This window comes from Drosophila persimilis, unplaced genomic scaffold, assembly GCF_003286085.1.
Source record: "Drosophila persimilis strain 14011-0111.01,24,50 unplaced genomic scaffold, DperRS2 tig00000793-arrow-arrow-pilon, whole genome shotgun sequence".
Lineage (NCBI taxonomy): Eukaryota > Metazoa > Arthropoda > Insecta > Diptera > Drosophilidae > Drosophila > Drosophila persimilis.
Genome location: NW_020825354.1, coordinates 639,005 through 655,691, shown reverse-complemented (window position 1 = coordinate 655,691; position 16,687 = coordinate 639,005). Strand labels below are relative to the sequence as shown.

Sequence of the window (16,687 nt, the reverse complement as noted above, 5' to 3'; positions counted from 1 at the left end):
AAGAATAAAGAACATAGGACCACGAGACGTACTATCTGCAAATATTGAGATTTTAATTGGAATTTATAGTAGATGTACATGTGTATATATATGGCGGATAAATATATATAACAGTTACACTATCATACATTTTTAGCTTTTGGTAATTTTAATGTTTAGATTAAAGTTTTCAAGTCTTGGGCCTCCAATCGATCATTCGATTCAAGTGGTTTTCATATAAACAGTTTGCATGGATGCCATGTAGGTTTTTCTCGAGGTGTAAATATCTACGAGTATGTATATAATGTATATAGTATATGCTACTTCTGCTTCAAAAACTGACGCTGTAGGGGATATGTACGAGTATGTTTTTGTTGAAGGAACTAGTTTTTAAGACGATTCTGTTTGGGTAACAGAACGGACGACACGGGGTAGCGTCCAAGGCACTTTCGGTGTACAGTGCCATACATTCCATCCGGTTAGGTGGTTAGTCCCTGCGAGATCGAGATCTGGGCCGACAGCTTGGAGAAGCTTGTGTAGCATTCGTTGCCCCAGAAATAGAGACCCATCAGCAGCTTGAACTGGGCCGGCGTCATGGGATATGACTCCTGCGACATGACCACTATGGTGTCCACTCCATGGGACCCATTTTCAGTCACTGACTTGCCGCCCTCGCCGGCCACGAGCCACTCGTTGCAGACGAGCTCGCGATAATTTGCAAAGGCGGCCGAACATTTGGCAATGTGGCGCACCAGCTTGTCGGTGGAGCACTGCTGCATCACGGGCCGCTGCAGCACCTCCGCAATTATGGAATGCAAATCAAAGATGATGAGATCTGGAAGGCCGTGGAACGGCTGGTATCCGTCATGGAGGTCCAGCAATTGTTGCGGCGTCGCCTCGATGTCAATCAGGCGGCAAACACTGATGCGACCCTTGGCGGCGGTCTGGCGGCCATCGTGCTCCCTCGGCAAAGGGTATTTTCGGCTTGTGATGAGCATCACTCGCTTGTTATGGAGCGTGGCGCGTTCGCATAGCTGCAGGAAAGCAGGAACATATAAATGTGCAGCACGGACATGCTTGTTGGGGCACTCCTCACCTTCTCTACGTTGCGATCGTAGTCGTTGTTGTGGGACAGATAAATGTGATTGGTGATGAAATTGCTGGGTCTCGGCGGTCTCATGCCTTGAAAAATCTGCAGGAGTTTTCAAAGGAAAATAAATTTTAATAAATTTTAACGCGCTTCGGCCAACAAGTCCCAACTCACTCTGCCTCATACATACGCAGCACACAATCATGTGAAAGAGTGAACAAACCAAAAAACACACGGTATCTACCCACAAATAACAAAATATTAAATAATATTTTACTTCTTTAATTACTTTTTCTTAGATAAAACTTTCAAAGAGCGAGAGAGCCAAACCAAAACTAGGGATGTTATTCAAAGTAATACCCAATGGTCTACAATGGGTTAATGTGCCTTGTCCACGATTGGAAATCATATTCCTCGATATTCGGTTCAATATTGCTAGCTAAATAAGACCCTCAGTCCTGAAGACATATTTTTATCCAAGTGATAGAACAATTTTCCACAAGATATGATAATGTTATGTACTCCCTTTTATTGCATTTTTCTAAAAAAGGTTAAGCAAATAGAGTCAAAGCACGAAACGTAAGTGGGTACGGAATGAAACGTAAGTGTGTATGGAATGTTACGTCATTGTTGATGGTCAACAGGTATCCGCTATGAGTGTGGACATTTTAATACCCTATTTAAATATATTAAAATTCTGTTATCCAAGCTGATTTGAAACGAAATTAATAGACTCTGAATACGGGTGGTGCGCGCCAAAGCGAATTTATTTAAAATTGAATTAGTGTCAATTATATGAAAGAATATAAAATAGATTTGTGAGATTTATAATATATACTATTATATACCGATATATCATAAATATACCTTTGCTCAATATTGACGTCAAAATATAACGAAAGGTATATAATATACCGTAAATGGTTTTGCGTTCCTTCAAGTCCACCCGCTGGGCTAAGGGACGAGAAGGTATGGACAATAGGCAAAATGGCGCAGAAAATGCAACGCATGGATAGGTAAACACCACCCCTTTTGCCCAACATACCATGAAGATTATAAAAATGCTTTAATATGCATGGCAGATTGCTGATCAAACATGGCGAGGTGAGGTACATATGTACGTCCATACCTTTCCATAGACAGGTTGCAGAAATAAGCCGAAATATACCAATGAAAAAATGAGCTTAGCCCACTTAACGCCCCTCTATTATAACCGGTGAACAAGTTGAGTTAAGAGGCGGAAAATAATACTGTTTGTATTTCAATACCCACTGGTCGACATGGGTTAACCTTTCTCTGATCAGCTAAATTGTTTGTCGACAAAATCAGGGATGATATTCGTACGGAACCGATAAAAACTTTATTCGGCAAACGAATACTCAGATTCGGAAAAAGACATACCAATTAATATTTCAAAAGCAACAAATGATATTTCGACGAATTAATTTAATTTACTTATTTTATACCCGGTATTCGCTCTAAACAAAAACATGATAATTTTCTAGCAATTGCGGTGGCCTCTCCTTGCATTTTCGTTCTTCAAATTCAAGTTTGAATTTTTAACTGATTTTTTTGTAATAGAACCGCATAACAGTGTTCTGGATCATGTGCACCTGGTCACACTCTACGTCGAGAAGCATATATTTGACAAATTTTGTCGGCAAAAAAGTTATTTAACCTGAGCACTAGTCTATACGAATGCAATCCGTTCGAATAAATTTGGGAAAGACAAATTTGAGTGAGAGAAATTAAAAAAAACTAAGTTCTTTTATTTACATTCAAAAAATAAAAATTTGCAGTTTGATGATATTAATGCAATATACCATGATATACCGTAAAATACCTTGTTGAGATCAAGGTATATTACCATACATAGTTCCACAATTTTGTGAGACTGGTATATTTGATTAATTTTGTGGTATATTTTCGATATATATATATTATTATATATATTACAGTAACAGACTAAAATCTAATAGTATCAAAAATAACTTAGGCAATGCTCAGACGACTACCATTTCCCAATGCGCTGGTTGCTAAAAATATTAATAACAATTTTGTTTGTTTTTCATCTAATGCAGCTAAATGAAATTTAAATTGTATTTACCTATTTTTGACATGAAATGAGTGACACGCAGGGTTGCATTGGATTATTTTCGACATCTGGTGTTCACCACGAGTACTAAAATGTTTCAACATACTTCTGGCCTTGTCGTTCGCGCAGCTATCACCTTTGGCAGGGGAAATGCCTGCTTGGTCAGGCAGAGTGCAAGCGAGATGAGTATATAAGCTGAATTGTCAAACTCAACACAGCCGTGCCGACGAACAGACCGCACAAAGCGTAATGTAAAAGAATTGAAAAAAATCATCAAGTATAGAGGCCAAACCAAACGCAGCAGTCGGGGGCGAATTATAAAGTAATTTATATTCTTAGCAACTAAATGCACCGTGTAATGCGTTGTGCATGCGAGCGGTAAGCAAATTGCGGTAAGCTAATTAGACCAGAGGCGACCCCAAAGAAGCGAAGAAAAATACGAAGAAGCGACAACGGCACTCACACCCATACACACACAAACACATATGCGAGCGCACTTACCATCCAGTGAAAAAAGTGCAAGCCGCTATGCATTCTTCCAAATAAAATTAACCATTTTCCCAGGAATAAAACAGAAATAGCTGATGTTGGTTCTGTTATTTCAGGAGGCAAAAATTAAAGCCGATAAACGGCTTCTAAACGGCGAAACACACACGCACACGCCCGCGTTGAGAGAGCCCCTAACACACTAACGTACACACACATATATATGTACATCTACACAACTACAAGCGTGTGCCTTGGCAGGTGAGAAGGAGGCGGCAAAGCCCCGAAAAAGAAACATTAGCCGCCACAAAAGACAGCAGCAGGCGAAGCAAAACAAAAGGCAAGGAAAGCCGAAGGAAGTACCCAAGGACAGAGACCGGAACCCATCCATAATTAGACCCAGTTTGGCGACAGAAAGAAAACGTTCCACACAGTTGATGCCAACAGCATTGTCACACTGAGCGCAGGAGCAGGTGTAGCAGTAGCAGCTGGAGGAGCACTACGCTGCCATTGGAGCGGGATTGGAGGCACCACCAACAACAATCACAATAGAAGCAGCGTATTTGGCGAAAATTTTGCATTGATGGTAATGCATGCTAGAAAACCGCAGCGTATGAACGATGGGTACGATTTCCAATAACACTAACACCCACACACAGAGACAAACACACACACACACATTGGCAAATGCAACTGCACATGCAGGCTGGTAACACAGGAACAGACACACACATGCGTAGTGGCAAACCCATAATTGAATATTTTTTGTTTACGTTCTGTGTGGCAATGCACGTAGCGGCCCCCTCCCTCATTCATCTCGTACCGTCCGTACCAATACTTGGGGTCATTCATCGATTTCATATTGTTATGATTTTTGGCCATACAACAAATAATTTCATTCATTTTTAAGTGAAGTTTAGTTGTAATTTATCGCCCATTCTTCATTCTCCAGTTGTTCGTGTGTGTTTTGGATTTTCACCACACGCTAGCTGCCTCTCGCTCGCACCGGCTCAGCTGGCTGTCATACGAAAAAGAGATTCCTATTCACATTTACCGTTTTGCATTTGCCATTTACCTTTAGTTCTTTTTGTTATGTTTATGTGTTGCTTATTCCTATTTATTTAACTTTTGAACGTTTGTGAGTTCGCAAAAAACGCAATGGCGCGATACAAAGAATGGATGTAGAAAAATCATTAAGAGAATTTAGTGTGGTTTTTGTGTGTGTAGTTTTTTACATAAAATTCATCAGTTATGGTATATCAACTAATCCTTATATATCCTCTCTTTATCTTTAATTCTGCAGGTACTTTGAGAAGCATACCAGTCACACTTCCTACCAGGTGAGCAGACAGTTCCCGTGTCTTGATAATACAGCTGAAAAACCAAATACCAACTAAATCCAAATTATCCAAACAAACGAAAAACCAACTACAACAAAATACAAAAAATAGTACTACTCGTAATACTAATCAAACCCCCGCCCGCCCCCTGATGTATATTTTTGTATCGTATTTTGAGATTCGGTTGCTTGACTATTTTGCATTTGTTTTTGTTTTGTTTTTTTCGCTTTGTAGGCTAGTGTTAACAAGTAGTTTTTTAGTGGTCATGTGTGTGTATATATGTATATAGAGCCAAAAAGCCAATGCAAATCCATCCAGTTCTCATCCCAGTTTTTTTATGTAGAAGCCCCCCCCAAACCCGCCGAATATCTAATTTTTGCGTTGATAAATGGTTTGATTTTTAGACAACATAAACCCAAAATTCGATTTCCTTGATTTATCGATGTGTGTGTCCTCCCACGTGTCTGTGTGTACCTATCTGTGTGTCTGTGTGCGTGTGCGTGTGCATCCAAATGTGAAGAAACACTAGCCCCATCCACCAGACACCTCTGAAACCCTTAAGCCCCCCCCCCCACACACCATCCATTCTAGAACTGACAAAAACCGTTTCATTTTAACCCATTGGGAACACGCGGCATTGCAGCCAACCGAACTGATATTGAAATTGAGAAACGAATCTATATAGCATACAAAAACATATACCGTATAGCAAGAACTATTAACGAAACTGGAAAGCGCCTAGAAAATATACTACTTCGAAACTAAAAGCAAAAAACAAAACGCCAAATCATATATACATATATATATATATATTTACTGCAAATTTTAAAACTAAAAACCGAACGGAATAATACAAAAAAGAAAAAAAAAACAAACAAACAAAAAAATGAACAAAATATCCTACGAAAAATTTAGCGCCATAAAATATTAATCTGAAAATATATCAAACGGAAAACAGAAATATGTACCAAACAAAAGCCGGAGAAATGCTTTAAGCCGAGATCTAAAAATATTCTATAGAAGTTATTATTAAACAATTATACAAATCGAATATTTCCATTTATTAAACTATTAAAAATATACATATTTATACATTATATATATGTATATAGATTGGTATATATATATCTATATATATATATACGACTACTAGAAGCAATAACTAAAACGCACAACAAATACTAAGAGCTGCCTAAACCAAATCTTAATCAAATCAGTAGCCTTAAAAAAACCAAAAGCAAATAGCAACTATTAAAGAAAGGAAAATGGAAAGGAAAACAAAAAAGAAACTATCAACAAAATAGCAACAAAATACACGAACGTGCCTCAAACAAAACAAAAGAAACAATCAATTAAAACAACCGCAACAAACATACCGAAAGAAAAGCCAAAGGAGAGAACGAGAACAAGAAAGGAAAGGACAAAAAAGGAGAAGGAGCAGCAGGAGGAGGAGCGAAAAACCGGAAAGACGACGGAAAGCAGAGCTTACTCTGCGGTTTTAAAAATCCAAAGTTTATACAAGAAATCCAACAACATTGATATCCTAATCAGCTTTAGGACGAGGACCAGGACGAGGATCAGGATCAGGCGGCCCCTGGGCAGGAGGAGCAGTAAGTCATCGATGAGGGGCAACAGCAGCAGCAGCAGCAGCGGCAACCACAGCAGCATCAACAGCAACAGCAACAGCAACAACAACAACAACAACAGCTGCAGCAGCAACAACAACAACAGCAACAACATGGCCGTTGATTTGTCTCTCTCGGTGGCAGCGGCAGCGAACTGCAGCAGCAACAGCGTCAGCGGCAGCAGCAGCAAGAGCGCCGTCGCAGCAGCAGCATTGACGTCGATGTCTACGTCAGCTGTTGGCTTCTGCCGCCTAGATGTAAGTAAAAGCGAGACAGACAGAGGATAGAGAGAGAAGAGAGAGTGGGAGTAAGAAGGAGAGGCAGGATTAAACGGGATAATATACGTAGCAGAAGCATCAGCGTCAGCGGCAACGGCAGCGGCAGAAGCAAGCAAAGAAGAAGGAGCCAGCAACAGCAGACGCATCCATCAAAACCAACCAAAAAAAAAACAAAAAAAATTCCCAAAAAAATATTTTACCAAAAAACAAAACAAAATTCGTATGAATTTTTATAATTTCCCCGCAAATTAAGTTTCGTTTACCATTTCGTTCCGTTCCTTCGTTCCAGTTTCGTTCGCTCCTACGTTTGTTCGTTATTTTTACCGTTACGTTTTCAGTGCAAAAGAATTCGAAAAGAAAATTTGCAAACCAAAAAAAACAAAAAAAAAAAAACGAAACAAATTGTAACCACAACAAAATTGCATATAATTTTAAATACAAATCTAATATAATATTATCTCATTTCCTTTTTCGTTTATATATATATACATTGGCATATTGGCATTTTATTTATTCGCTCACAAGACAAACAAAAACACAAATTGGCAATAATAGTAGATGCATTTTTCTCTTGCATTCCGTTTCTCCGTACCCTCGTATTATTTTGTCACTATATCTATATATATTTTATAAGACTATTAGTTGAACCATTGCGTAGAATTTAGTTATTTTTGACAACTAACCGAAGTACTTGCCCCCCGTCCCCCCACGCAGCAAAGCCGCAACCGTAACCATATAGCCATGACTTAATAATTAATAATTAACCAACTAACCAACTAACCAAAAGACAAAACGTAATCAGAGCAGAGCATTAGTGCATCCGCATCCATCCGCAGCTTTTTAGAGACCCACAATAACAATCTATATATGACAAATGTACTTCTTCTACTCTCCCACACACTCCCGTCTCCACACTCTACCGCACTCTTCAGAGCTCAAAGTACAGCAGTTCAAAGCGCGACTATGAACGTGATCGTTCCTCCAATTATCGCGATCGCGACCTCTCGCCGGGTGGCAGTGGCGGCGGCGGTGGAGGCGGCGGCGGCGGCACCGGTGGAGGTGGTGGCAGCAGCAGCGGCAACGGCGGCAGCGGCGGCCCACTAAACAATGGCAACAGCTATCGCTCCCAATCGCCCGACATCGATTCCCCCTCATCGAGATCACACGATCTGCGGGATCGGAACGATCATCGGGGCAGCGGCAGCGGTGGCGGCGGCAACGGCGGTGGTGGCGGCAGTGGTCGTGGCGGTAGCAACGAGCGATACAGCTTCATACAAAAGATGCGCGATCGGGATCGTGATGTCTACAAGAAGGATAAATATTCCGGTAAGTGATCGGACCGGCTGCACGGCTACACATCCTTACAAGCCACATATATTCTCATGACCGCATCTTCCCGATTCAGATAAAAGAGATCGACGTGGCAACGATCGGGACTCGGAATCGTATCGCACTAATCATGACAGGGATCGTCGTGGCGGTGGCGGTGGCAGCGGTGCCAGCAAACTTTGCTCCTCCCGCGAGAACGACAAGCGTTCCGGCTCTGATGATCGCGATCGGGAGAGAGATCGTGATTTGCGCGATATGCGCGACAAGCGAGATCGTGGCTCTGATCGGGACAGGGATATGTACAAGAAGGATAAGTATGCAGGTGAGTGGCACTTAATCCTTCTTTTGCTCGTATAATTATTCAATTTACTCTTCTCTTCCTCTCCAGACAAGCGCGATCGCAGCGACAGGGGCGAGCGTACGGCGCGCTATGGCGACTGGAGTGAACATGTCAGCTCGTCGGGTGAGTGGAATGGGATGGAGCTATCTTCGGTTGATGACCGCCTAATCCGTGTTCTCTCTATTTCTCTTGCAGGAAAAATGTATTATTACAACTGCAAAACGGAAATTTCTCAGTGGGAGAAGCCAAAGGAATGGGTGGACAGAGAAAGGTAAGCATCATCTCTCTGGCAATCAAACCCTTTTATTCATGTATTATGTGTTTTCGTAGGAATTTGCCGCGTGATCAGCATAGGGAGAAGGACTATCGCGACAAGGAACGTGACCGAGATCGCGATGATCGCTTCAGCAGGTCGAGTAAGTCTCTGGGGGACATCCATTTCCATATGCAGATTTTTTAGATGGCTTTTCTCTCTCTCCTACAGCATACAAACATTCCAATTCTTCGCGGGATAATACACGACTGAGATGGAGCTACAATGATGACGTGGGCCCGCCGAGTCATCGGAGACGTTTGGATGGTATGTTTGGCCCCGAAACTTAATGCAGGATTACGTTTCTCATGCAAGTCTCTGACCAAACAACAGGTCGACATAACGAGAATGCTGATATGGATATTAGCGGAGATTCGACGCCCACCTCAGAGGCCAGCTATTCCTTGAGCGGCACCCCCACCACGCATGGCGGCACCGGGATGAGTGGAGGAGGAGGCGGCGGCGGTGGCGGCAACGGCAGCAATGCCGCAATGGATCAACCCATGGGTAATGCACTGCCTCGCCTGGCGTCACATCCAAATACCGGGAGCTCCTCGGGAGCTGGAGGAGCGCCAATGGGAGGAGCAGCGGCAGCAGCAGCGGCAGCGGCTGCGATGCACTACAGCGGTGGTGGGCCTGGTGGCGGGGGACCCGTAACCGGTGCCACCATGTTGCCCACCAGCGGACTCTCCTCGGTGCCGCCAAGCATTGCCAATAGCAGCAGCAACAGCAACAGCAGCAGCCTTAGAAACTCAGTTGTCGGCCACATAGGCTCCACCTCCAGCGTAAGTCACTCCGAGAGGGCAGCAGTGGGCAGGGGAGGGGATTCCCTCTTCTTTTTTGCTTTTGCTTTTAATAATCGATTAATCACTTTTGTAGACAACTGTGCCAACGCTGTCGAATCAGGATCCCCACCAGCAGCAGCACCAACACCAGCATCACCTAAACTCGAATGCTCCGTTGCCGCCTGGCAGCAGCAAGGGACGCCAGAAGATGCATTTGGGTATGAGCGTGCACGACCATGGACAACACAACTCATCTGTGAATGCTTCAGGGTCCGATGCATTGGTGAATCACGCCTACAATTCGGTCAATAATTCAGTCGCCGGCAATAGTTTAAACAGCTTAAGGTAAGTCCGATGCTCTCCTCCGTTCCTAAGTGCTCTAACACTCAACATTCCTTCTTTACGACAGGGACAATAACAGCATCAATTCCCCACTGTACATGTCGCATCCCCATCACAATCTGTCGCCCCCGCTGAACTACACCAAGAGTCCCATACCAACGATTGTGGGCATCACGAACACAGGAACGGTTGTGAATGCCGCCAATATGGCCAGCATTATTGGAAATTCATATACCTGCCAGGCGACGTATGGCCCGATCAAGACTGTTGTCGACGGGGGTGTCTCACCGGCAACGCCGGGCGGTGGCGGTAATGGTAACAGCCAAAATATTGTACCCGGCCTTGGGGCCGTCAGTGGGATCAGTGTGATCACCTCGATGGGCAGCAACAGTGTAGCGGGCGTCATGTCGCTTGGGGATGGTGGTCCGCCCACACCTACCATGGAATTAGATTTAAGCTCAGCTTTAGAACAACAGCAGCAGCAGCAACAGGTGGCGATGGCCGCCACAATGGCTGCGGCAGCCCTTGCAGCGGCCCAGGCTTCAGTCCAACAGCAACAGCAGGCGGCGCAGCAGGCCCAACAGCAGCGAAAGTGTAAGTACAGACCCTGGAGGCCCTTGTGATTGATTCCCAATACCCTAACAATAATACTCTCGCTTTCACCTGTAGTGGATGGGGCCTCGGGCGCACTTAGCTCATTGCAGAGCTGTGTGGGCTCCTCAGTGCAGGCGGCAAATCTGCGGGGGCCGGAGATATCGCCAAAGTTGGCCAAATACTTTCGCGCTGATTTGATTGCGCATGTGACCAATTGGCAGGCTGAGATACTGGAGCGTCAGGTAAGCTTTGAGGTAGGATATGGTCGTACAATAACACATGAACATATTTCTATTTTGATTTGAGCTCCTCATTACCTGATTTAACCTCCCTTTCCCCCTGCCTCGTCTCTTGTTGAGCATTTGTGATTCATTTTGGTACCTTGTTGCAGGCGCAAAAATGCTGCGAGGATACGCATCTCTTTGGGGATATCACCTGCACGAGAATTTGCGCGGAACTGAAATGCGCCCGGAGTCTAGTGCGCAGCACCGAGATCAATGCCACACTCCAGGAACAGAAGTGAGTGCCCCCCATAATCTCTATACTCCTTACTCGCTCTCTACCTGTATTTTTTGTTGCTTTACAGAATCATGTATCTGCGGCAGCAAATCCGACGGATTGAGGAGTCGAAGACTCAGAACGCGTTTATGTCTGACGATACTTAGGATCAGGAGCAGGTTAGGCTGCGCGTGCATCGCAAGCTGTCTGTCAGGCTCAAAAAGAGCATTTTCTGGCGCAGCTGATGATGATTGCGATGATGTGTTGATGAAATGCCCAGAACCCACCCAGCAGCATTGCCTTTTGATCGCACCCTCCCCCCATCTCCCACTTTGGCGATGATGCGGGGACTACGATGGTGATTGTGGGTGGGAAGGGGCCAACAATGACACCACACACACACACGTGCATCCTGCTGCTCTGCTCCTCCACTCGACTCGACTCTCAACACTAGGCGACGCATCACCCGCCACCCCAAAAGCAAAAACCACACAATGGATATATCTCTCTTGTGATGCGCGAGAACTCTCATGTGTCACCGTTGTGGGTGGCAGCAGCACAATGGCGGCACAATTTTACAAATCTCGGCTGCCGCGCAAGAGATCCACAGAGATCCGGAACGAGAGAAACAAAAGAGCTCTACAACAACGAGAAAACAGTTTTCAACAACAAGATATATACAAAAAAAACACAAGCTGTTCAACAAGAGGAAAAAATAAGCTGTTCAACAAGAAGAAAACCAACTGCAACAAAAACTAAAACATAATTTATAATTAGCAAGAAAGCGTAAATTAAATAATAAATTAAAAAACATTGAAGCAAAGAAGCGAAAGGAAGAAACTCAACAAACAAAAATCACCAACAAACACCAACAACCAATAAAAATAAAGAAAGATGACTACAATATATATACAAATCGAAAACCAATCAAGAAGCAATAGAAATATAGCCTCGAAATCGAATTGAATCGAAGATAAAAACACCAAAAAAGAAATCAACAACAACAACAGAACAGAACACCAACAAAAAGTCAACATAGTATACTCAACTGCAATAAAAGCAAAAATTAAACTATATACAAATTATATATAAATATATATATATACATATATATATATATATATATGAAATAGAGTATATAAAGAATGTATATTTACAAAAACAAAAAGCAGCATCTATATATATTGTATGAACATAATGATGATGATGAATGGACACACAACCAAAATGCGAGTCAAGTCTAACAAGTCGAATCCTCCACACGCTTTCAGCCTTCGTTAGCAGGAAAACAAAACAAAAAAACAAAACATTACAAATTAAAGATTCACACAAGAGAAGAGAGAACTACATACCACAACCGGGGGGCCCCTGCTCTCTCTGCTTCTCTCACAAGTAATTTTGTAGAACAGCTTGAGGAACGCAAAGGGGAAACACTTTTATGTTTCCCCATAAAACCCCCTCCCCCCCCAAAATAAAAACAAAAACAAAACAAAGAAAACACCAAGCTGTTCGGTTCAGCTTTGACCAAACTGTTTAAGCAAATGATTAATATTTATTTCTAATGCAGTATCGCAGAGATATAGAGAGAGAGAGAGTGAAATGTTTCGTTTGTTTTTGGGGAATCGTTATTGATGGAAGGACATGGATAATTGCTCTTGATAAGTGCAATTGTTTTACCCCGATGTTCAAAAATTTGATCATGAAAAGTGTCTATAGTTATTAGAGATCCCACACATACACACACATGCCACACGATCCAGACACACACACACACACACACACACGCCACACGTCCACCCCGCCCATTAACCATCCCATCAAAATTTTCTTATTACTTAAGTTAACTATTTTATGATGCTATAAATTGTATCTTAAGGATATACTATTATATTTTTTCCGTTTCAATTCCCCGCATAATTATGTATAATGAACTTTTTTTAGTATAATTTTTTTTGGATAACCTTACATTTAAGCCTACATAAAAACTTTATATTTACTTCTAAATGAATATATAGATATTCCGCTATATATACATATTTATAAAAAAAAACATTTCCTTTTTTTTTTTTTTTGGTTATTTAAGCAATCGAAAGGGGAGGAGGGATTGGGTGGGGCGGCGCCGGCAGGAGTCGGTCCCAAGAGAATACTACTAATCGGGGTTTTCTCTAATCTTAAAAATCGAAAAACTTGTCGAAAAAATCCACATACACAACCACCACACAAATCCACATAAGAATGGGGAAATGGCCCTAAACAAAAAATAAATTAATAAAAAAGGCAGTTTATTAATGATAATGCTAATAACTATTGTAGATATACATATAAATAATATATAATAAATATATTAGCTAAGCGTCGAAACAAACAAACAAACAAAACAACAACAACAAAACCGAAAAATAGAAACTTTTATTATGAATTAATTAAAAAATACAACAAAAAAAAACAAACCAAACAAATCCAAAGAATGCGTGAATAATTTTCGACAGGACTGTGCCAAGGAGTGGCAAAATTCTATTTTGCAAATTGTAGGATGCAGGGTGGCGCTCTCCGTTAGCGAGATTCCAGTCTGACGTCATTATTATATGACTCTCTGGGGGGAAACCAAGTCTTAATTCAACAGATGAGCATCTTTTCTACGAAATTCGAATCAATTTGGGACCCTCTAGGAGAAACCAACCCTACATCAGGGCTTTCATCTACATATATAGAGTTTTGTTTTTTTTTCTTAAGATTGCAGTATATGGAATTATTATCATCTGACTGCACGTGGAAAATTATGTTATTTCAAATTTGGGCGCTCTGATATATGCATAGGTTGTGGTTTTTGCAGTGCTCAAATGTTCCATCGGACTCCTGCATCACCCTGCGCTCACTGGTACGCTTGCCAATGCACCGGTAAAGCACAGAGAGCGGAAGAGAGCAGCTGTGAGCACTAGCTCGCTCTCGCTCTGAAGCCGGCATTTGGCTCGCAGCAAAGTGTGCAGCGAGAGGGAGCTTTTCCATTACCCAGCAGACAAATTTTGCAGCGGCAGCGAATTCGCCAGTGAATCCAACGAAATGAATCGGCTCCCTCGAAAGAGGGGGATGACACGACACGACACGACCACGACCACGGCACGACATCCACATTGTTGCTCGTGTGCTGGCGCCTCTCTCTGCCTCTGTTGCTGCCTGCTGCTGTGGCGCCTCTTCCATGCGTGTGTGTCGGTTGTTTTTCTTTTTTTTTTGTTCAGCTCCTCTTATTTTTTGCGTTGGCATCCAGAGGACGATGAATGCCACAAGTAGCAGCCAACAGTTCAGCATTGACAACGCCAGCGTTCGCTTGCCAACGGAGCAAGCAGCGCACCACACAACAGGACCAAAGAGCACCCGAACGGACCAACAAGAGCGAAATCGCAATACGAAAAATACCCGCCATAACGGTAGACGTGATTTCAAATCGCCCCGTGTGTAACGGTTAAAATATGTTAACTTTTTGCTCTGGTTTTTTCTCATGTGATCTTTTGTGACGTCTCCGTAGGACGTGTGTTAGTTAAAAACTAAAGTTTTGGTTAAAACATTTCTAACTCAACAAAACCAACGACTAGTGAAATTAGAAAGAAAACTGCGGTGAATAGAGAGATCTCTCCCCCCGGAAAGGTGAGTAGCTGTGTGCCTAGAAGAAAACGTGGAGCGAGGTTAGAGCGAGGCGAGTGTAGTGTTAAAGCCTATACTCTAGAGCCTACAGCTTATAAGATAGAGCGAGAGGAGTATGGTGTTTTTTAGTCCTACAATGTATAAGATAGAGGGAGAGGTCTATAGTGTTGTAAGTATTAAATCATTAAGATTAGAGCAAGAGAGGCGTAGTATAAATATAGTATACGAGTATTAGAGGCGCGCAGATATTTCTGAGAGACTTATAATCAGATAAAGGGAATGTTACATTACAATTGCTTAGAATGTGATGAGCCTTGATAGATAATGAACCCTACACCTACTGGGACGAATCATTGGACAATTATAGCAAGAGTCGAGTCTTGGACTAATCCTCAAGAAGGAGCAGAGCCCATGTGGATTGGAGGGAGAGGCAGCATAATGTTGTTTTTGATCGGCTTGAAGATGTAAACAGAATACAATTAACATTTACCTGCTAGCTAAATTCCCTAAAGGATTTATTTACATAATTAAAACATGTGCATTCCCATAGGGAAATGCAAATTTTTACGACAAGGAGAAGAGAGTATTCATACAACATGTGGGCCTGTCACGGGGCTCTACTTTGGAAGGCCTTAGCTATTTTAATTGGGCTTAGGTATTTTGGGGAGTAAACTAGGTTACTAGAATGGTTCTTTTGGTTCTAAATGCAATTCAATTAAGAAACATAAAGCTTTGGAGATGATTGTACATAGATAACAATATATACAAATACATATATAAGTACTATTTGCATGTTTAGCATTTAAAACATTTCTCTCTCTCTTTGTCTCTCCCTCAGTTGATTCGTTTCTAAGATTGCTTGCCCCAAAGTGCTGCGCAAAAAATGAAGAATGCAGCGGGTGAACAATTTAGTTTAGTTTCCCCCACTCCACACTTTGGAAAATAAGGAAAATTTTCTTTCTGCTTATAGTATTTTAGTTTCTTTGCTGGCTGCCTGCTTTTGACTGTTTTACAAATTGAAAAACCAAATTAAACGCACAAAAACGTGCGAACATGGAAATTCAATTCGCTGAAACCGCACAAAAAAAAAAAAAAAACGATTGCCACATTTCTGCTTTAATTTAATTAAAGAAGATGAAAGACATGTTGAACAAGGATTTAATGAATATAGTTTTCATCTCCAAAGCTTTATGTTTCTTAATTGAATTGCATTTAGAACCAAAAGAACCATTCTAGTAACCTAGTTTACTCCCCAAAATACCTAAGCCCAATTAAAATAGCTAAGGCCTTCCAAAGTAGAGCCCCGTGACAGGCCCACATGTTGTATGGCTATCTAGTACTATTCACTTACTCTTCTGCCAACTCTGTTGCACTCTTGAATGCTGTTTGCTGTCTGCTCCAGCCATCATCTGTCATTGATTTATCATGCCCTAACCAGAGGGTATTCTGGTATTTTCTGCTGGCAAGAGGAATGTAATTGTAATTGTAATACACTCTCAGGATCTACCCTACCATCTAATTCTCTTTGTTACACCTCGTTTCCTTTTCTCTGAAAATCCTCATGCGTTCTTTAATCTTTGATCCTAAATAAAGACCTTGTTACGATGCCTTAATATTTAGCTCATCTTTCGTAGATCATGTTCAAATGATCGCTGTTCTCTTTTAAAGAATCCATATTTTGTGTATCAATTAGGAAGATACTCTTTATAAAGTTCAGTGTTATATAAAATTCGACTAAATATGTGTATTAATTAAGTGCCTCGATAAAAAATTGATGAAACCAATTATCACCAGATAATAATACCAAAAACTTCACACTTAGAGACCATATAATGCTTTTAAAGCTAAATTGGGAGATATATCATAGATCTCTAGATCTATTATCAGAAATATTCTCTCTGCAAGGGTATTTCCCAAAGTCTTTGAAATTTTTTTTATTTTTCTAATGTTTTCT

At 41.7% G+C, this 16,687-nt stretch overlaps 2 protein-coding genes across 6 annotated transcripts; one reads left to right on the top strand and one right to left on the bottom strand.

The window, feature by feature from the left end:
• Positions 1–29: 29 nt before the first annotated feature.
• On the bottom strand, positions 30–1,551 carry LOC6600683. Of its 3 annotated transcripts, none has more exons than XM_026992837.1 (3): positions 1,359–1,551; positions 1,076–1,171; positions 30–1,013 (listed from the first exon to the last, which is right to left on the bottom strand). In XM_026992837.1, the coding sequence occupies exons 2-3, from the start codon at positions 1,157–1,159 to the stop codon at positions 459–461; spliced, it is 639 nt and encodes a 212-aa protein (XP_026848638.1). In that variant the 5' UTR covers positions 1,160–1,171; positions 1,359–1,551; the 3' UTR covers positions 30–458. The 3 variants fall into 3 exon arrangements, with proteins under 3 accessions (XP_026848638.1, XP_002025756.1, XP_026848637.1); XM_002025720.2 differs by lacking the exon at positions 1,359–1,551 and adding an exon at positions 1,244–1,318; XM_026992836.1 differs by lacking the exon at positions 1,359–1,551 and adding an exon at positions 1,260–1,289.
• Positions 1,552–3,383: 1,832 nt separating this feature from the next.
• LOC6600685 (WW domain-containing adapter protein with coiled-coil homolog) lies at positions 3,384–12,143 on the top strand. Of its 3 annotated transcripts, none has more exons than XM_026992827.1 (15): positions 3,384–3,542; positions 3,770–4,274; positions 4,954–4,990; positions 7,826–8,219; positions 8,299–8,544; positions 8,611–8,685; positions 8,758–8,833; positions 8,893–8,978; positions 9,047–9,142; positions 9,209–9,660; positions 9,755–10,005; positions 10,070–10,596; positions 10,672–10,850; positions 10,988–11,115; positions 11,183–12,143. In XM_026992827.1, the coding sequence occupies exons 2-15, from the start codon at positions 4,234–4,236 to the stop codon at positions 11,259–11,261; spliced, it is 2,667 nt and encodes an 888-aa protein (XP_026848628.1). In that variant the 5' UTR covers positions 3,384–3,542; positions 3,770–4,233; the 3' UTR covers positions 11,262–12,143. The 3 variants fall into 3 exon arrangements, with proteins under 3 accessions (XP_026848628.1, XP_026848629.1, XP_026848627.1); XM_026992828.1 differs by having other exon boundaries at positions 3,384–3,556; positions 10,672–10,838; XM_026992826.1 differs by having other exon boundaries at positions 3,384–3,556.
• Positions 12,144–16,687: the final 4,544 nt, after the last annotated feature.